This window comes from Peromyscus eremicus, chromosome 6 (assembly GCF_949786415.1).
Source record: "Peromyscus eremicus chromosome 6, PerEre_H2_v1, whole genome shotgun sequence".
Lineage (NCBI taxonomy): Eukaryota > Metazoa > Chordata > Mammalia > Rodentia > Cricetidae > Peromyscus > Peromyscus eremicus.
Genome location: NC_081421.1, coordinates 57,393,579 through 57,415,576, shown reverse-complemented (window position 1 = coordinate 57,415,576; position 21,998 = coordinate 57,393,579). Strand labels below are relative to the sequence as shown.

The 21,998-nt window shown below is 45.4% G+C and overlaps 1 protein-coding gene across 1 annotated transcript in view; it reads right to left on the bottom strand.

Moving 5' to 3' along the window:
- Dchs2 (dachsous cadherin-related 2) overlaps positions 1-21,451 on the bottom strand; it is a 216,061-nt gene extending 194,610 nt beyond the window's left edge. The window contains exon 1 of the mRNA XM_059265537.1: positions 19,422-21,451. Within this exon, the coding sequence (XP_059121520.1) occupies positions 19,422-21,413 (1,992 nt within the window). The 5' untranslated portion in view covers positions 21,414-21,451. The remainder of the gene's footprint in view (positions 1-19,421) is intronic.
- Between the last annotated feature and the right edge of the window lie 547 nt (positions 21,452-21,998).

Below are 21,998 nucleotides of genomic sequence, written 5' to 3'. Positions count from 1 at the left end.
CCAGAGTGTCCTACTTAGCTTAGTCAGGCTACCGTAACCAAGTCCTACAGCCCAGGTGGCTCAAGCAATAGATATTTCTTTTCTTCCAGATCAAGAGGCTGGAAGGCCAAACTCAAGGTGTCAACATGATGTGGTTCTGGCGAGGGCTACTTCCTGATTTGCAAACATCTGTCTTTTTGCTGTAGCTTTGCACAGCGGGAATATCCAACTCTGCCATTTTCCTCTACCTACTCATAAAAACACTAGTTCCATTAATGTAGGCCCCATACTCATGACCTTATCTAAGCCTATTTCCCTTCCAAAGCCCTGTGTCCAAATACCATCACATTGGGTGTAGAGCACCTTAACATATATGAATTTGGTGAGTGAATAAAGTAGAGTAGAAGTCTATGGAGAGAAAGCACAATATGTCTTTGCAAGATATGGAAGGATGGGGAAGAGTGCCTTGAAAGAAGGATAAAGAAGATAAGATGGAGTGGGGGAGGATTTTGAAATTAATTTCACAGGCAGTGCAAAGCCAGGCAAAGTTTTAAAGAAGAGAGAAGTAATTAAAGCTGTGCTACAGGCAGTTTGGAAATACAGTCATTGTCAAAGAGAATGTGTTTCGTCTGAGCTGGGACAGGCAAGCAATGCCCTTAGAAACAGTCATGAAATGCTTGGTTCCCAAAGCCTTGACTTACAAAAGGAGACGGAGCAAAGGGAAAGACAAATTCCTTTCTCTTTTGTTTTCTTTGTATTTTAGACACAGTCTCATTATGTAGCCCAGACTAGCTTCAAATGCATGATCCTCCTGCCTCAGCCTCCTAAATTCTAAGATTAGAAGCATGTACTAACATACTCAGCTTGAATTTCTCCTTAGATGAGTGCTCCTTGGAGCGTTAGAACTCCATCTTCATTATTTTCAATCATCTTAAGAGGTTCTTTACACTGAAGCTGAGCTTGCTAGGGAATGATCTTCAAATGACCACAATGAGCAGATTTACTTCATGACTCCACTAAACTCAGATGTAATGGGGAATACCATCAGCTAGTTCATGGAGCTGGCTTCTCTTCCTGCATTTCCATGAAGGATTACCAATTCTCTAACCCAAATCCTAGAACTGTAAATACATGGAGTTATCCGTTATTCTTGGGTGAAACTGAAATAGACTTCTGGTTTAAATGCTTCAGCATTTACCCCCCTAGTAAGCACCCTGAACCAGTTAGCCTTTGCTGCTGTGTGTATGTATTTGCAAGTTCAAAGCATGCTGAAATCATTTGTGGCTTTAGGAGACTACTGAAATAGGCACTGAATGGAAATGTTTAAAGCTGCCAAGAGAGCACGTCTCCTTGGATACTGCCAAACATTAACTGACAAACTGCCCTTCCTGTCACCTCTCTCCTTTATGCTGGACACTAGCAGAGGCCGTGGAAGTAGGACAGACACAACCATGAAAATGGGATCCTGCACAAGAAAGGTGCCATAAAAAAAAACTTCTTGTAAGCTGAGTCCAGGAAATAGGTCGGCCAGAGTTGAAATATTGTACTATTGTTTATGCCTAATGCAACAGAGCTGTCTTTGTATTAGTTTCAATTCATACTTAAAATAATCATACTTCAAAGGAAAGTAAACAGTGCATAAGCTCAGAATGTCACTCTTAGGGACCAGACAAGCCAATCTGAGTATCAACACTAACTTCCTCTAGGTTTCCAAAAGCAGAAATTGGAGGTATATACTGCATGAAATGTTTCCAAGGAAACAACTTAGAAGTTACACTCCACCTAAGACCATCTTGTAGCAAGGCTACAAATAATGTCTAATCTCTTCAGACCACATCCACAACAATAGCTAAATCCGCAAACTTCTTTAAAATCCAGCACAAAAGCAACTGTAGAATTGTCTGAACAAGCAAATAAAATCTTTCAAAGGTGGTGGGCAGCCCTTTGTGTGGAACAGCGGTTTTAATTAGCCGTCAGCCCCCAACTGGATCAGGCCCTCTGAATGGGTGAGATAGTCGATTGGCTTGATCTGTTTGGGAGGCATCCAGGCAGTGGGACCGGGTCCTGTGCTCATTGCATGAGTTGGCTGTTTGAAACCTGGGGCCTATGCAGGGTCGCTTGGCTCGGCCTGGGAGGAAGGGACTGGACCTACCTGGACTGAGTCTACCAGGTTGATCTCAGTCCTCGGGGGAGGCTTTGCCTTGGAGGAGGTGGGAATGGGGGATGGGCTGGGGGGAAGGGGAGGGGGGTGGGAGGGGGGAGAACAAAGGAATCCGTGGCTGATATATAGAACTGAATTGTATTGTAAAATAAAATAAATAAAATTTTTTAAAAAAAAAACCCAAATCTTCCCTCTTTGCTGTTCTCAGGAGAACACAGGAGAACGCAGTCACTCTCTCACTCCTTCTTGCTTTACCACACACACTTCCTCAAAGCCCCACACGGATGGATGGCCCTCTCTCATCTAAGACTGTGTCTGACCTCTGACGTAAGCCACTGATATCACCGATGCAAGTTCGACACAACTGAAAGACCAATCAGGTGTTTCAGACAGACACAGTAACACAGCTTCACAGACAGACACAGTAACACAGCTTCACAGACAGACACAGTAACACAGCTTCACAGAGTAAAACAAAGGCAGCATAAGAGAACGCAACACATCTTTGCATCATTCAACAAATATTCCACAACATAAATGAAGGTAACATATCTTAGATTAATATTCCATAACACCTAACTATATTTGGGACTATACTCCCAAATACAGCGTCAAGTGAGGGACAAGATTGTGTCATTGACTTTTTACCTAACTAACTGTCAGAGTTTTTTAAAAGGACTGATTTTCTTTATTCTGCTCTCCCTTTGCACCTTCATATATAACTGAAGTTTGAGTGGAAGTGGACGTGACGGACCTGCCTTCCTGGGTCTCTCCATGCTCAGGAGCTGCTCCACAAACTGCCTAACCGTCATCACGTTTAATCACACACTAATCCTACAAGGTAGAGCCTGGTATCACCCCTATTTTATGGGTGAAAAACACTGAGGCTCCCAAAGCTCAGGACCTTGCTCCAGAGAAGGCCGCGGGAAGGGACAGAGCTAAAATTTATATTCACGTCTGTCGGACTCCACAGCCCCAGCTTTTGCTCCCTGGAATGCTCTTCTTCCGCTCAAAGCAAGGACACATGGAAGTAATAGGAACCTGCAAAGCTCTTCCTCCTCTGCCTAAAAGCTTCTGCACACTTCATCAGCAGGCTAGCAGAGATGTGCCTGTTGACAGGAAAATGGTAAATCCTACAGTGAATTTAACAACCTGGGCTTTTAAGGAAGAAACTAGGGGAATAATTGCTAGGAAAGACGCAATATCCTCCTGCATAGGTGAGACAGGGCTGTAGGCGTCACTGCCGCACAGAATTTGTGAAGTAGCAAGGTTATTCAAACAATAATCAAGACGAATTCTTCTTCTGCTCAATAGAACATCCTATTTCAATGGGTTCAAACTTTATTCTATAAAATTAATAAATTGAAGGCCTTCTATCCGCTATGGGATATAACATTAAAAAATGAGCAGTAGTAGCCCCTACATCTCTTATTTCAGTCTATTTGCTTTCCTTTTTGAGATGGGGTCTCGTGTATCTCAGGTTGTCCTCAAACGGCTGGTGCTCCTATCTCCACCTTCAAAGTGCTGGGATTTCAAGCATGTGCTGCCATGGCTCTGTATATCATTTCTTACATTTTCTTCCCAGCTTCTTGACTCCAGCAGATGTGACTGAAGACATCCCTGCTCACGGACTAAACCAGGACAGTAGGTCTACTTCAACAGACGCTAGACACTGAACAGACAGAGCACAGATTTCCAGAAATCTTATATCAATGAGAAGTAGTCTTAACATATGACCAGAGCTAAGTGAGGAGAGGGAAGGCCACAAAAAGCAGACATCTGTCATTACAAGGCACTGAGAGAAGTAGCTGAGCCAATGGGGACAAGATGCCCACAAACTTAATCTGTAAATACTTTCAAATCTTCTCTAACAAGAGGAAACATGAATGGAGGTAAGGGCAAAGGTAGAAGAGAAAAATGTAATGAAGAAATCAAGTCAGAGTAAACAGAGACCAGATGTCAAGTCTGAGCCGGGCGGTGGTGGCTCATGCCTTTAATCCCAGCACTCGGGAGGCAGAGCCAGGCAGATCTTTGTGAGTTCGAGGCCAGCCTGGTCTACAGAGCGAAATCCAGGAAAGGCACAGAGCTACACAGAGAAACCCTGTGTAAAAAAGGTGTCAAGTCTGAATTTGGATGGGCTTGATTGGATGGACAAAAATATCATAGTCCTCAGGGACCAGACTGTGCGGAGATGAACAGGAGGAAGTTTCCTTCTGCAGGGTTCTACTGAATAGGAGAAGAGATTAGCTATACAAAGAGCAAGACGTTATGCTGAAAGAGAAAGACATTAAGAGAGAGGCTAGAATAAATACAAGAGAATGACCCAACAGAGCTGAGACCCCACTTGATTTCACACAGTTAGAGTCAACAGGCCTCTCAGCATTACTCCAGCAGCCCTCCATAGCACCAGTGTGGTAGAGGGCAGTTTACCCAGAATCCTAACACATGTAGGATATACCTAGACTGGTCCAGTATTGGTGGCATACTTACAGATATCAAAGAGCAAGAGTCAGTTTGGAGAACTGAAGAACCCCAGCTAGAGAAGGGGACTTATGGGCAAGAAGAGAAAAAAAGTAAGTATCTTAGGAAAAGATTCTAGACTCTAAACACGAGTCCAGGGCCAGTGAGCTGGCTCAGCAGGGGACAGCCCTAGCCAGTGAGCTGGCTCAGTAGGGGACAGCTTTAGGTAGAGAGATGACTCACCAGGGGACAGCACCAACCATGCAAACCTGAAGACCTGAGTTTGATCCCCAGACTGCACAGTCGGAAGAAAGCAGCAACTCTGGAAAGTTGTCCTCTGACCCCCAAATATTTTCTGTGGCACACGGGTACCTGAAGTCACATACCACATCACACACACACATGATAATAAATATTTGTTTTAAAACAGAACCCAGCTGGGTCTAGGGGCACACACTTGGGACACTGATAAAGGAAGACCGTGGCAAGGTGGAAACCAGTCTGGTCTACTTATTAAATTCCAGCCCCCTAGGGATACATAACAAGACCCTACTCTGAAAAACAAAACAAACCCAATCAAAGACTAAGAAAAGTTCCAGGCAGTGACCAGAGACTGGGATGAGTTGAGATTTAAGAGAACCTATAATCTTGGGGAATGCAGTTCTTAGAGTAGAAGCAAGAATAAAATATAACAAAACTGGATCTGTTGGAGGAACAGGACACCAGCTTACCTGCATCACAAGAGTTACCATGGAGGCCAAAGATTGCTAAAGACTACCAGAGTCTTCAGTGCAAATGGGGAATTGGCAAGGTCTACAACAGACAAGGAAGATGAAAGGAAGAAACTAGCAGAGCTGGGCAGAGGTGATACAAGCCTTCAATCCCCATGCTGGGGAGGCAGAGGCAGGCCGATGTGAGTTCGAGGACAACCTGGTCTACAGAGCTAGATCCAGGACAGCCAGAGCTACCTAGAGAAACCCTGCATTGAAAAAACAAAGGAGGAGGAAGAAGAGGAGAAGTATGAGGAGGAAGGAAGGATGGAAGGAAGGGAGGAAGGAAAGAAGGAAGGAAGGAAGGAAGGAAGGAAGGAAGGAAGGAAGGAAGGAAGGAAGGAAGGAAGGAAGGGAGGAAGGAAGGAAGGAAGGAAGAGAAAGAAACTAGCAGAGCCAGATAATGTGTTTCATTGTGCTCGAGAGGGTGAAGAGGCTTGTCAAATATCTGGGCCGTGGGCCATGGGCCTTAGGAGAACAAGCAAATGGCCTTAGCATTGTGGAACCCTGCCTTTAAACATCAGGAGAGACTCTGCTCCCAGCCCTCATCCTTGGCCCCGTCTCTTCAGTCACTGTCCTCGCGTTCTTGCTCACAGCTTTAATCTTCACCTCCGTGTGTATGACGTCAGAGTGTGTGTCCCCAGCCTCGGTTTGACTCTTGCGCTGTGGTCTGAATTTTTAAACAGCCTTCAAGATATCTCTTCCTGGACTGCTGGCCAAGGACAACATGCAGGAAACTAAGAGAGAGCATCTCCCAGAACACTTGTTCTTCATCTCTCCTTTCCTCCCACAACACTCCCTGGAAGCAAGGCATCTGCTCTTCACTGTTTCACTCTTTCCACTATTCCCTCCTCCCAGCTTCTTCAGTCCCACCCAGTTCTCCAGGTCGAATGCCGCTCAAGATTCCCTCTCTACTACACCATGCGAATCCCCTCATTCAGGGCCTTCCTACTTAGCTTGCCTGATGGCTTCCTTTCTACTCTTCAGCAAAAACCTTCCCCCAAACCTTATTTTATGTATTTTAGTTTGAACAGCCTCCATAGAAAGCTGGTGAAGCTCAGGAGGAGTAAGAAAGGATAAACCATTCAGTACAGAGAAAGAAAGTGTCTTAGTTGCTTTTAAATCACTGTGATAAGATACTGCGACCAAGGCAACTTACAGAAGAAAGAGTTTATTTGGGAGCTTATAGTTTCAGAGATGAATCCATGACCATCATGGCAAAGAGAATGGCTGCAGGCAGGCAGGTTTGGTGATGGAGCCGTATCTGAGAGTTTATACCCTCATCTAAAAGCAGGAGACAGAGATGGCTGAGAATGTCTTGAGTTTTTGAAACCTCAAAGCCCGCTTCCAGTGACACACATTTTCCAACAAGGCCACACCTCCTTTTCCTTCCCAAACAGTTCTACCAACTGAGGACCAAGCATGAGTCTGTGGGGGCCATTCTCCCTCAAATGACCACAAATAGGAAGGACATTGAGAGAGGAAGAAAGATGATTTGGTACTGAGCCACCACAGTGCCCGCTGCATAGCCCCTTGGTAGGGAAAGAGAAAGCAGAAGCCTATCTGAAAAGTGAGGCAGGGGCCTGTGAAAGGGACCGGCTCTCCTACCCACAGATCAGCTGCAGGGTTAGTGTGACAGTGACTCCTCTGATGGGATGAGTCAGCAGCGCAAGGAACTCCATTTAACCAGTCTTTATGACCCCAAGGGTTGTAGCTGGATATCATCTTGGGAGGCAGCCTATTGTTTAAAACTGAGTTGTCTTTGGAGCCCAAGAACAGGAGACAATCACAAGTTGGGGAGCTTGATGTCACCATGCCAAAGCCTGTGTGACAGAAACAGCTATGTCACAGAAAGGGGAAGAGCAGATACCAGCAAGCTAGAGTGCAGGTGACAGATTGTTCAGCCCAGGCTGTGTGCATAGTGTAAGGAAACTCATTCTCTGTGGCCAGGAGCTGACCTCATCATTTAAGAAGAACCTTGGAGTCTGACAGCACTGAGCCTGAGATCAGCCAGGAGATCAACCTCTGGATCCCACAGTTCACCGCTGTAGAGCTTGAGAACTCAGAAGCCACAGCCCTTCAGTACATGTTCAATGATTACGTGGCTTTGATTGTAAGGTGACAGGTCCTCCACCTGTACAGATATTGGTGCTGTGTTTGCCTTCCTGACTCTCACTGTACTTGAGAGATGTCCTCTGACCCCAGTTAGAATATCAGCTACCCCTGACGGAACAAACTGGAGTAGAGGGGCCTAACCAGCCTGCAGACTGCAACACCAAGTGTGACCAGCAGAGGCCCCTGGTGTGCGAAGAAGAGAAGCTATTGAAGTGAAGGGAGCCAGCTAGCTAATGTCTGTTTAATACAGACTCAGAGCCAGTGTGAGTCACAGGAAAGACAAGAATCTACAAGTCTAGATGACCCCACCCTGCATCCACCTGGCACAACCAGTGGTAGAGGACCAGGAAGAAAGTTCCTCCACTACTGCATCTTCATTTTCCCTTGTGGTTCCTTTTTATCTTTTCACAGGACTTTTAGTAGTATTGTTTCTTCTTCTTCTTCTTCTTCTTCTTCTTCTTCTTCTTCTTCTTCTTCTTCTTCTTCTTCTTCTTCTTCTTCCTCTTCCTCCTCTTCCTCCTCCTCCTCCTCCTCCTCCTCTTCATCCTCCTTTTTCTTTGGAAAGGACATTTTTATGTTTTTCTTTTTTGTTTCTCTTCCTGCAGTTATGTAATTTTGCTTATGCATTTTCCCATTATTTTGTTTCTCATTTTTCCCCTTAGATCTGATAAACTTTGAATAAAGTAGCAGGATCCAAAATCAACATTAAAAACTCAGGAGCTTTTCTACATACCAATTACGAACTCATCAAGTAAGAAACCAAGAAAAAAAATCCCATTCATAGTAAAAGACCTCTTCGGTGAAAACTTTAAAACACTGAGGGCAGAAATGTGACCTACAGATTCAATACAATCACTGTGGAAATCCTAACATTCTTCATAGAACTTGAAAAAGTGCAAACACTGCACATGGAAACCAAGAAGACCCTGAAGAGACAAATCAATGTACCAGGAAGACCCAGGCTGGACAAATCACAGTCTCTCATTCCAAAATAGACAAAAAGCATATGACAAAAGCAGCATGATACCAACACTGGATCAGACTGGTTGACGGGAGTAAACCCACGTGCCAAATTTAATTGAACAGACTGTTTTTAAAAGAAATGCAAATGGTCAGTAAATATTTGGGGAAATGATCTATATCCTTAGACATGGGGAAATGAGAACAAAAACCACTTTGAGCTTCCATTTCATCTCATTCCAAATGGCTGTCACCACAGAAATAGCAAATGCTGGCAAGGATGTGGCAAAAGAGGAACCATCATCCACTGCTGGTAGAAAGTCAGCTGATGTAGCCCTTTGGATTCCTACAGTAATTCTGTAAGAATTGAAAACTAGAATGGCCATGTAAGCTAGATACTCCCTCCCCAGGTCTATGCTGGAAAGAATCCAAGCCAGCATGCCACAAAGATATTTACACATCCATGTTAATTTCCCAACTATTCACAATAGCCAAGACATGAACAAGCCTAGATCCTAACAGCAGATGAATAGGTGATGTGGTGAATATGCACACAAGAGAGTTCTATTCAGCCATAAAGAAAGATGAAATAATGTTATTTTCAGGAAAACAGATCGAGCAAGATCATCATGTTAAGAGAAATAAGCCATATTAAGAAAGATAAGTACAAATTCTCTTATTTGTGAACTCTAGATTTAAATAAAAAATAGCATCTATCTCTCTATCTACACACACACACACACACACACACACACACACACACACACACACAGTAGAAGGGCATCTCTGAGGGAAGGGGGAAGGAACCTAAAGGAGGAAGTGGTAATAATAAAGGATGTGAGGCAAAATACCAAATACTATATTTTTCTCATATGTGAAATCTATCAAATATATGTACATATACGGTATACACATGCATACAGAAATGTAGAGTGAAGACAATAAGGCAAGACATTAATGGGGGCCAAATATAGGCAAAATTTAATTATATTTACATAAATGTACATAAGCTGGGCGGTGGCTGCGCACGCCTTTAATCCCAGCACTTGGGAGGCAGAGGCAGGAAGATCTCTGTAAATTCAAGGCCAGTCTGGGCAACAGAGTGAGTTCCAGGAAAAGCTCCAAAGCTACACAGAGACACTCTGTCTCAATAAAACCAAAAAACTGTGCATAAATATGAAAATGGCATAATGAAACTCATTTTAGGTAGGCTAACTAAAAATCATCGATTTTCTTAAAAAGACCACTTCCCATGGCTTCCCTGCCAGGACCCAGCTCCTTTCCAACTGTTGAGTCCCAGGCACTAACTAGATATCCTCATGTTTGTGACGAAGCCCACCTGATCTACTTTCAAACACACATTCCTTTTATATTGAGGCTTCAACTCAGTAAGATTCAAATAGCCTGACATTTGAAAAAGTGCATGCATATATTTATGTAGTTGTATATATGATCTAACTAATTTCCCCGACGTGCTATGAAAACATAAATCACTTCTGCCGTTGCTCATTTTTAATTTATAAGGCAAGGGCCCCATTAGAAGTCTGGTGTTTAGTTGTTAATGAAGTTAATTTATTGTCAGATTTCAATTCTCCGAGGAAAGCAATCTTACTGATCATAATTTTCCAAGGCCTTCCTGAGTTACTCTCTGTGGAGATGGCTGTCCTGAGGAATGCGCCATACATTTTTATACACACACAGAGGCCTTCAGCCACAGTGGGAAGAACTCACCACTGGCTGTCAGTAAACATGCGCATATCATGATAGGAGGCCTCTGAATTGCTGTGTCACCTCCAAGTTCTCTAATACATCACCTTCTACCAGAAAATGTCATTTCTTTCCTATCTTTATATCATGTGTTAAACAAAATTGCAGCGTTCTGTGGATGAGGCACTGTGGCCAGAAAGTCAGCAGAGATTGCAAATGGCTGTCTTAGTTAGGGCTTCTATTACCATGAAGAGACACCGTGACTACAACTCTTATTAAAGGACAATATTTATTTGGGGTGGCTCACTTCAGTCTATTATCATCATGGTGGGACATGGTGCCGTGCAGGCAGACACGGTGCTGGAGAAGTAGCTGCGAGTCCTACATGTTGCAGGCAACAGGAAGTGGTCTGAGACACTGGGGGCAGTATCTTGAGCATATGTGAGACCTCAAAGCCCACCTCTACAGTGACACACTTACTCCAACAAGGCCACACCTCCTAATAGTGGCGCTCCCTTTGGGGGCCATTTTCTTTCAAACCGTGACAATGGCAAAGTCAGAAGTGGCATCTGAGGGTTTTGACTGTGAAGCAGAACAAGGGCGAAGGTGCCCTGTAGACCAGAATCATGCCTTGACTCCCTGAGAGAGGCTTTGACGGTAGCACTCCATCTAACTTTGGCTGGTGGTGGCTCTAAATTAAGGGACCTCAGGACCTGTGACCAACCACACCTAGGCCTCCATCACCACTGGCCTGACATGACTTTGTCCCTCACCAAGAGCTGCATAATACTCCTGCAGCGGCAACTCCTCTGGTAAGCCCTACTGAGAGATTTCGTCAGCTTCCTTGGCCTAGGCCAGAAAGTCTACAGGGAGATACGGCAGACTTCTGAAAGAAAGAACATCTCAGCATCCATTGCCACAGCACAAGGAGCCACTAAAACTCACAACACAACTTAGGTTTGCTCCGTATCTATCTTTCCACACAAAGAGCCTCATTTTTTGTTTAGTCCTGTTTTTTGTTGTTCCAATTTTTTAAAAAGAAATATTGATTTTAATCTCATCAAGTTTCTTCATTTCCAAAACTATCATTTACTACTATTTATTAATACATAAGATGTATGTATTAATACATAAGGGTCAGGGAGATGGCTCAGCAGGTCTCGCTGGCTGTGCAGCCTGATGATCTGAGTTCAATCCTGGGAACCCACATGAAAGGTCAGATGCAATGGCCCCCATGTGTGATTTCAGCAGTCTCTATTGTGAGATATGAGGTGGACACAGGAGAATCAGAAACCTTGTGAGCTAGTACACAGAGCAGCAGCAGAGACAAAAGAGACCTTGCCTCAAAACAAGGTGGAAGGACTGAAAATCTGCCCTCTGACCATCACACATATGCTGTGCATGCATTTACCAGTACAGTCACACATCTGCATGTGCATACACACAAAAAAAAGAACCCATATCATGCATTGCACGCTTCCTGTGAGTTAAGAACTGCTCTAAACATGTATGTATTGGGTCATCATTCACAAAACAAGCAAACTGATGCTGTTGCTATCTATATTTTGTAGCTAAGGAAATGAAGGCTCATTTCCCAAAACTACATGGCTGGTAAGAGGTATACCAGATATTCAGACTCAGGTACCTTGATCCCAAGGTCCATATTTTCTGCCACTGTGTAGTGTCTTATCATCATATTCATAGTTATGAACACTTGCATGCATTGCCACTCACCTTTAATCCCAGAGTACAGGCTAAAAAGCAGTGTAATCCAGAGATTCCATGTTACACTTCTTCTTTCAGTGTATATTCAAGTGTGTGTGAGCACATTCCACAATCAGGGAAAGTCATAGTCAGTAAGTACTTGGGTGGAAGAGGGAAGAAAGCCATTAAGCTCATTCAGAGCCTAAAACAGATCCTCAGACAAAGCCAAGGGCACCTACCACACACAACAGTAACTAAGATGCTAAGCTGTGTAGTCCAGATAACCAGAGATGATAGTTAGTAGGTGACCTAGACATATTTTGAACGTAAGTACACATGGTTGTCGTGGAAATATCTGCTTCCTGTGTGCAGGTAGCAGGATTCACTTTATCCAAAATAACACGACATACCTATGCAGGTAATAGAAATATAAATTATCAAAAGTGGTATACGCTAAGTAAATATGTGTGCGCAGTCAACAATGAGAGTGTCAGCATCCAGGTGAGGGAGACAAAAGGCACAGGACAGGCAGTGCAAAGCACTCATAAGTCCCAAAGAACCAAGACAACTACAGTGATGGAATAAACTTTACAATAAACCGGACACATGTGACAATTGAATGCAGAAGGAAAGGGGGGAGAACCCAGACTAGCCACCACCCTTCCTGCAGCACCTTGTTTGCTGCATGCACACTGCAGCACACTGCAGCACACTTCACTTCTCTAGCTTAGGAGATCAAGAACATTAGAAAGTGCAGGTGACTCAAACACCAGCACACTGGATTCCATCGAGGTACACAGAATCCAGCGTTTTTACTTATCCAGGGGAACGATGTAACACACACACACACACACACACACACACACACACCACCACCACCACCACACGAACAAATAACAGACAAGCATTAAGGAAAGAAGCCACAGAACAAGAAGCCACTAGGTGAATATCCTTGCAAGCTTACCATAGACAAGAAGGGGGCATGGGGTGTCAGAGCCAGGGTGATGGCAACAGGTATAACACACACATACACACACACACACACACACACACACACACATACACACACACACACACACACACACACACACACACACACACACACACAAAGGACATAAGGATATAAGAAATTCTGAAGGTCTTGCCAATTGTGGTCAGACCTAGAGAAACTCAAAGTGTTATTGAGACTGGAAAAAAAAAAAAAAAAAAAAAAAAAAAAAAAAAAAAACACCTTCTTCCCAGTAGAGTCTCTTATTTCCAAAGTTGGCATGGCCTCGCAGTACAAGGCCCTCAGACTGTTCCTCGGGGCCACTTTTGTTCATGTCCTTACTATCCCCAGCCATGATTGCTGCTCTGCTCTTGACACTTGCAACACTGGTGAGCGGCCTTCCCTTCAATCATGCAAACCCCAGGGCTGGTGTTCAGCAGCAGAGTACAACTGAAACAAAGCTAGCACAAACAGAAGGACTTTGCTACAGACTACCATTAGTCAAAAGGAAACAATTCCCAAAGATACCTTGAACTAGAAGCAAGATAACAACAACTTGATCTTATTCTAGCCATGGAGCACAGCAGCCCTCCAGCCTGCCCTTTGGCCCATGTCCCCCCAGATGGCAGGATCCATCTTTAATGGTCCCTTCTCAGGCACCTCCTCCTATACAGGCTTCTCCAAGGAGACTGTGAGATATACACAGCCCTAATTGGAAATACAAAAACAAGCTTCTCCCCCAATATATTGACATGGGACATGACATTACTCATCATCCTTCTGATTTTCATGAAGGCATAGCCTGACAACCTCCAACTCACAGCAAACACAGGTATACTAACATACCAAGTGCATTAATGCCTCTATTGAGAAGGTACAGTACCAAAATAAGAGTTTCAAATATGAGCGGATTGATGTAAAGGGGGCATTTAGAGGATATTGTATTATTCCCTTACAGGATATTGAGATTTTTTTCAGTTTGTTTCTTATTTTGTTTCTGCTCAATTTTTGACAAAAGCGACTTTAGTAGACATGAGTTCTAAAGGAGGTAAGGGCGAAGAGAGAAGAAGTAGGAGGTCCACGCATTTTAGCTGGGGAAGGTTAGGTTTGAGATGCCAAATGCATGCAGTCAAAACATGCACCCACCAGACCAAAATAATAAAAAACAAATTAAGGATTAATCTGAAGCTTATAAGAGAGGTTGACGGGGCTGGAGAGATGGCTCAGAGGTTAAGAGCACTGGCAGCTCTTCCAGAGGTCCTGAGTTCAATTCCCAGCAACCACATGGTGGTTCACAACCATCTGTAATGAGATCTGGCGCCCTCTTCTGGCCTGCAGGCACACATGCAGACAGGATACTGTGTACATAATAAAACTTTAAAAAAAAAAAAAACATTAAAAAAAAAAAGAGAGGTTGACCCTTCAGATGGGGGAAAGAGGGTTCTGAGATTGTTGGAGAAGGGAGACAGTAAAGGAAAAAAGAGAGAGGTGGAAGGAAGAGAGAAACTTCAGAAGCCGCTGCCGTCCTGAGTGTGAGGTGGTGGAAGGAAAGAGAGACAGGCGAGAGAGAGGCAGGAAGAAAGGCAGTGGGAGAAAAGACTGTGTATGGGGGGAGCGGGGCACAGATGCATCCAGAAAAGAGGAAGTAGGTGTGTACACTCCAGGGATAAATGAGGTCACAAGGGTGAAGAGCCCATTGGATGTGGATAAGAAGAACATGTAGAAACGCTGTTTGGCAGGCAGGATTTAGTGCGGTGGCAGAGGAAGTTCAGAACAGGGGATACAGCACCAAGTGGAAGGCAGATGCCATTCACTCAGGAGGCTGATGGGGAAGAGGGCCAGAACACCAGGCTCCCAGCTCTGATGGACCTGCCCACTGTACCCAGCAGCGTCCCAGTACCAAGAACGGCTCTGCGGTGTAATAGGTACTCGGTTAATATTTGTTCATCTGTGGTCCTTTATTCAACGGATGTGGCCGTTTGATTAAATAAATGAGTTAGTGGGTAAATTCTCCTGGTTCTTGAGGGGCTATGAAGGAATAGTCTTGGGCCCATGCTTGTGCCACTCAGGCATGAGAGCTCTGGTTAACACTGTCTTGCAATTGGCTTCTAAGTAGGGGCTGTGAGTGCAGTTCACATCACAGCAGAGGGGAGCCTTTTTTGGAGGCTGAAGTTAGCTTTAGGGGCAGTGACCTGAGGAAAAAACGTGTTTTCAAGTTAGACACCTGAACTGGACATGGACAGCAGCTGGATGTCTGGGAATGAGTCCCTCTCTGTCAAAACCACAGCTTTTAAAACTGTGTATCATAATCCCATGCAGTCATATCATTCAGCGTGGGGGTCGCAAAACATTTGGCAAAAGTAAAAGGTTTCTAAATGCATGACAACCAAAAATGGAGTGAAAATCCCACACGTAATGAATCCAGGGATTGTGGCAGCAATTACCCATGCTGCAGAGTGCAACTTCACTGAAGCCTTGGTCCTCAACACCTAGCACACGCACTTTGCACCACACCTGCCAAGACACCAGGCAACCCCCATAAACCCTGCCTGAATCACTTCAGCTCAGATTCCAGGCTGTTGTGTGTTAGCAGGACTTTGACTGTTCATACAAAGTGTGTCTACTCTTCCAGCAGCATAAGGTTTTAATTACAGAAAACAAAGACTTTTAATATGTCCCCCATCATGCTTTAGCGTGAACAAATTGCATTGCTTTGTGTCAGAATGTTTGATTTTAAATACTGCTTTCTAAGTTGCTGACTTGACTTTCCTTTAAAAAAAAAAAATCATTCAATGGATTTTGGCTTGAGATTAAGACAGAATTTCCAAGAATTTCTGAACTAGCCCCAACATACTTCTGCCATCTTGTACTGCATTACTTGTGCGATGCAGCATTCTCAGCAACAATGATTATAAAATCAAACTGTAGATCAATTCTGAAACATACTGAAGATATTCTACTTACTGCAACATTAAATATGCACCCAAGTTTCTTCTTTATGTAAAATTAACCAAGCACATTCATCTCCTTATTATGTAAATCTGCTTTTTCTTTAATAAATGGAAATATGTTATATACCAATCCATTATATGTATTTAAATATATATTAATTAAGTATATATACTGATCAATTATCTTATGATTTATTATCAGTAGATGTTTAATGTGTATACTTGTGTTATATGCCAGAGATCACATAAAAATTTCTCAGAACAAAAGGAGTGATCTGTGGAAAAGTTTGAGAAACCTTACTCTAGACCAAGATAGCACCAAGAGGCTGAAAGGAATTCTGGGTAGTACACTGCTAAGAAGTGGCTTTCCATGAGGAGCAGTTAGGGAGAAAGGAATGAAGTCATTGAGGCAAGTGTCCACAGAGTTGCCATAGTCAGCTTTCTTTATTATAACAAAATACTCGAGATAGGCAACTTATAGAGAGAAAGGGTGATTTTGACTCAGTTTTAATCTCACTATGTGAAAGGCTAAGGCAGAAGGATAGTGAGTTCTGGGATACGTAATGAGACTATATTAGGAAACTAAAAAGGAACAGTGGAAGGGAAGTGGGTGAGGGAAAGAGAGAGGGCAAAGAAAAAAAAAGGGAAGAATAAAAACACAGAAAAAAAACACCCTAGAATTCAGGGGATAGTCACAGCCACAGGACTAGAAAAGTTCACACAGCTACTGAGGGGAAGGCACTGAAGCCGAGCAAGGAGAGGGTCTCTACAATTCTTCAATAGCTAGTCAGATGCCTGGAATCTCGAGAAAGTCTAATCAGCACAATTCCATACTGTCTCCAGCAGCACAGGGAAGCTGGAGTTCTCAGAGATGCAGCTTGAGCCCAGATGAGCCACCACAATGGGTCCAGCACACATGGGGACATGAGGGGACAGCTTCATCTTTGGTGGCAGAACCATTTCACAGTTTGAGAAACAATTCTATAGATGGGTTCTAATCAAAAGAGTCACAATGAATCCATATTTTCTCCTTCAAACAAAGCTATATTTTATTAGTATCATGCCAAGATCAGCAGACCTCCCAGGCAGAAGAAATCTTGGAAATCGCCCGTTCTAACCTTTCCCCTGTCATGATTTCATTGTTAAAATCTGATGGCACAGTCTTTGGACACCAGGCATCTAAAGGCTCCTCCATGTCTCAGTCTCCTCTTCAGTGTTCCTGAGTCTACATGGCTGACCTCTGGATAGTGGTGGAACTAATACACGTCCCTCTCAAGGCTATCTCCATTTCAAGCAGACAATGGCTTCTAGCCCATATGACATCAGACTCTGGTGAAGAGATGAAAGACTTTGGTGGTGTTAGCCTCTAATACCTGTGGACTCATCTGTTTCAGCAGGGAGTAGTAACTGCTTTTCAAACCATCTTTGAATAACTCAGAGCTGCTAATCAGCTGGAGTGGAGACTCTTACACTATGTGTGACATCTTTATATCATATTACCCTGGGCCTCCACGTTTATAAAATAGGTATGTAAATTAAACATCTATTGATGATGAATCACACGTAAATTTATTTTCAGGTAATTGGTATATAGATAATTTTACCATTTATTAAGACAAAACCAAATTTGAATACTAATACAATGGGTATTTTTGTTTAATTTTACACAGCTTTTGGCTGAATATTTGATACTGCACGAAATAGAATATCTTCAGTTTTTTTCAGAATTAATCCACATTTTGATTTTGTAATCACTAAGGTTGAGAATATGGCTTCACATAAATATGTAGTACAAAATTACAAGTGTATGTTTAAGGCCATGTCAGAAATTATTGAAAATTCTCTATAATCCCAGGTCAAAATTCATTGAACAGTTTTTATGAAAGTCAACAGCTTAGATAGTAGTTTTTAAAAGCAAGCATTCTAACCCAAAACAATCCTATGAAATACTGATTTGTTATCTATATATTGAGAAATAACAGTGGGGAAATGTTAAAAGTATTTGTTTTCTATAGTTAAAGCACTATGTTAATAAGAGCAAAGAATGCAGATAATGCAAGCCTGCAGTCCCACAGCTTGGGAGGTAGAACCCTACATAGTAAGTTCAAAAAGCTAAGTATGGCTACAGCAGACCCTGAATCTTTCTTAAGTAGAAAGTATATATATATATATATATATATATATATATATATATATATATATATAACATATAATCATATAAATTATAGATATATAATACATAAATAAATCCATATTGCTATATATAGTAAAATAACAATAAAAAATAAAAGTAAACACTGCAGTTCAAATGAGACTCCTAGTCTGAGCACAGGTATTTCTGGGAATGTTCGCCAGTGCTATGTGAACTGCAGACACATGAAATGCCAACTGCACATGTTGTCTGTGTATTCAGAAGCAAGACTGTAGTGAAGTCACATGATACAACACAGGAATCCCCCTAATTTGGTTTAAGTCTAGTTTTGAAGTAATTTTGGGGAGTTTAGAAACCTTTAACTGTTGTCTCACTTTTTACAGTCCCCATAGTCTGTCATAGGACCCCATATGGTCATGACCCACATTTCCAGAGGCTGGGAGCTAGAGAAGGGATGAAGATTACTCTTGACTACAAAGCTGAAAAGATATAAGCGATCATGAAGCCCATGTTGTACTGTATAAAAACATCTCACTTACCTAAAGGTTATTAGGGGTGTACTTTATAAAAGCTAAAGCCTGGGCCTCCTAACTGAAAAGAAGAGAGTACAGGGCAGAGGGCTGAGACCCACTAGACTCGGGGCTAATGGAAGCCTAATCCAGCAGCCAGTCATCTTTACCCCCTTTATCCCCTCAAGTCATCCTGGAGTAACTAAGTCAATCTTGGAAATGTGTGTATCTCACTCATGCCAGGTAAGAATAGAATGGAAGCAATAAGGAAGGACAGCCTGAGGGGCAGAACACAGCACTCTGGCGGGTGCAGAAGAGATCCTGAGAACTCTAGAGAACACCCCACAGTCAAACAGCAAAGCACAGGACAGGGCCTGAGGTAGTAAATATGATGGATGCAGTGATTCTCTGTTCCTCCATGGCGAAGTCCTCTAGAAGACCTCAGCCCACAAACACGATGGCTACAATGACTCATGGTCCTCAATAACCTTCGTAAACTCCCAAAGAAGGTGGGAAATGCCGTAAGAGGGTCTTTGGAGGGGGGTCATTCAAAGACATTCAACGTTTAGAAACATGAAGACTACCCTGAGTCCTGAGACACCACATAAAGGTCTCAAAAGTGTGTTCTATTGACTATGGCCTGATATCTGCTTTGGGACAATGGGTGGTCCCTCCCAGTTAGATATGGGGGCATTCTTTGTATGAAGGAAACTGGGCTCCCAGAAGAAAGATCCAAGAAAAGTTTCCTGCAATGGAAAAATGACCTTAGAGACCACAGGACCAAGACCTGACACAAAGCTGTGGAGATCAGGTAATGTGTTTGCCTCTCACTGGAGGGTCTACAGCAGGTATCCTTGCTTCTGGAACCAGGACACAACCATCCATGTCACCTTTTCCCAGACAGACTTATATCCTCACCATCCATCCCAGACTTTGAACTGGACCGAGAGACCTGATACACTCACCTGCAGGAAGCAATGTCCAACTGGGGCATGCTCAGCCAGGGTGACATTATACACCTGCCACCGGAAAACGGGTTCATTGTCGTTCACATCGTCTACAGTAATGCTCACCAGGCAGGTGGCAGAAAGTGGAGGCTCCCCGAAGTCCTGGGCCACCACTCTCAGCTCCACTGCCTCCTGAACCTCTCGGTCTAGAGCTCGGATAATGCTGATCAGACCATTGTCAGGGTTGATGCTGAAGGATGGGACGCACTCTGCCTTGGGTGACAGAGCCTCAGAGTCGCAGGGCCCCGAGAGTTGCACTAGCGCATATCGCAGCCTGGCGTGATCTGTGCCAGCCTGGTCGGCATCCAAAGCGCTGACCCAAACCACCGAGGTCCCTGGGACTGCGGCCTCGGACACCGAGGCCCAGTAATGCTCCTGGCTGAAGACAGGTGGCTGGTCGTTGAGGTCCGAGACCCAGAGCAGCAGCGACTCCTCAGTGCTCAATGGTGGAGACCCTGCATCTGTGGCCACTAGTCTTAACTTGTATAGATCTCGATTTTCTCTGTCCAAGAGGCCCTCGATGCAAAGGAAAAATACTCCAGGAGGGCCACCTGGCTGCAGTGCGAAGGCTCCATTCCCACCCTCCAAGGACAGCTTGATGCTACCTGCCCCAAGGCGTGCACCAAGCACCCCGGCAGCCTCCTCTTCCTTCTCTGGGTCACCATCTGCGTCGGACACCGAGACTCGAGCCACATAGTCTCCTGGCCGGGCGCCCTCAGAGATGCGGGCCATGCCTCCCTCGGTAAGAAAGAGCAGGTGGATGGCGGGCGGGTTGTCATTCACGTCCAGCACATCAATGGACACGCGCACAGTGGCTACCTCTGGCTCTGCGCCCCCGTCGCGGGCCTGGACCACCAGCTGGTGCCAGGCCTGCTCCTCGCGATCTAAAGGTCTCTGCACCCGCACTATGCCGCTCAGCTCCTCCACCGAGAAATAGCCTGGATCGCCCGGTGGCCCGCCAGCTGCGCCCGCCAAGGACACTTGCCGCTCCCGGATGCTGTAGCGCACCAAGCCATTGGGCCCCAAGTCGCGATCAGTGGCACGCACGCGACACACCTCGGCGCCCGGCTGGGCGTCCTCACGTACTGCGGCGCGGTACTCCGCCTGCTCGAAAACTGGCGGGTTGTCGTTCTCATCCAGCACACGCAGCTGCACGTGCAGGCGGCCAGTGCGCGGAGGACTGCCGCCGTCCCAAGCTTCAATCTGCAGCTCGTGCGCCGCCGCCTCCTCTCGGTCCAAGCGCCTCAGCAGCACCAAGTCTAAGGGCTCCAGGGGTGTTGAGGACACCGGCTGAGCCGACGACGCAGGTGGCCCCGGCGACCCGTAGCGCAACTGAAAGAAGGGTCCTGCGGGGTCCTGGGGCGGGTCGGACGCTTGCAGCAAGGTGTAACCCTGGATGCTAAACAGTCCTTCGTCCGGGTCCTGGGCACCTGGCAGGCGGAAAGCAGTACCTGGGGGGCTGAGTTCCGACACGTCCAGCTGCAGGGAGTCGAGGGGAAAGTGGGGCGAGTGGTCGTTCACATCGTTGACGCGGATCTCCACCTGCACCACTTCGCCCAGCAGCGTGGCCGCCACGAAGCTGTAGTGGTTCCGCCGCTCGCGGTCCAGACGCCGGGCTGTGCGGATGATGCCGGTGTCCGGGTGCACGTGGAAGTCGTCCAGCAGCGGGGAGTCGTCCGAGTCCTCCGACAGAAAGAAGCCGTTCTCTTCCAGCTGCTGCGCAGCTGGCAACCCCGCACGAATGTCACCTACCAGTGTGTCCGGGGGCAGCCCCTCGTCCACAGAGAGGCTGAGGTTGAACACCTGGGCAGACGAGCCCGAGGCAGCCCACAGCCAGGCGTGCACGAAGAACCGGAGCAGGGAGCGCGGCGCCCCGGAGCCGCAGGGCCGCCCACGGGGTGACCCCGCCGGCTGACGCCCTTCGCCCATCCTCCGCCCAGCAGAGCTCATTTCTTCCCCAGCTCTTTAGGAAGGCTCCGGATAGCTGCCAGCTTGTGGCGGGACCGCAGAACAATCCAGGAGCCTCTTCAGTATCTGAGCCAGAGAAGAAAAGACTTTGTTTGGCAAACAAACCAAAGGACCCAGGAGTTCCCAGGGTGACATCTGCAACTGGTGCAGACGTCCTCTGCCGGCAGCTCAGGCAGGCGGGGGCTGCTCTAGCTGCCTCTGCCGCCGCGGCCACCTCTCCAACCCCTGGATGTCTTTAAGCAAGTTCCATAGCTTTTTCTCTCTTCTATTCTTTTTACATCTGTTCCTTGTTCTGCTCGGCTGGCTGTTTCCCCCTGGTAAAGTCAGGTGCATTATTTCTTTTGCCAAAAAGGAGGAAATTATTTAAAGCGCGCACACAGGGAGGAAGGGGATCCAGCCGGGAAGTGGGTGGAGTAAGGGCGGGGAAGCCGAGAGAGGGCGCAGGGTGGGAGGAACGGTGGGAGGCGCGGCTCCCGCAGCAGGCTGCTACAGGGACTGTAGCTCTTCACCCCACCTCCACCGGCGTCCCCGGGCGCTGGGGACTGCGCAGCGCCTTCTCCGACCCAG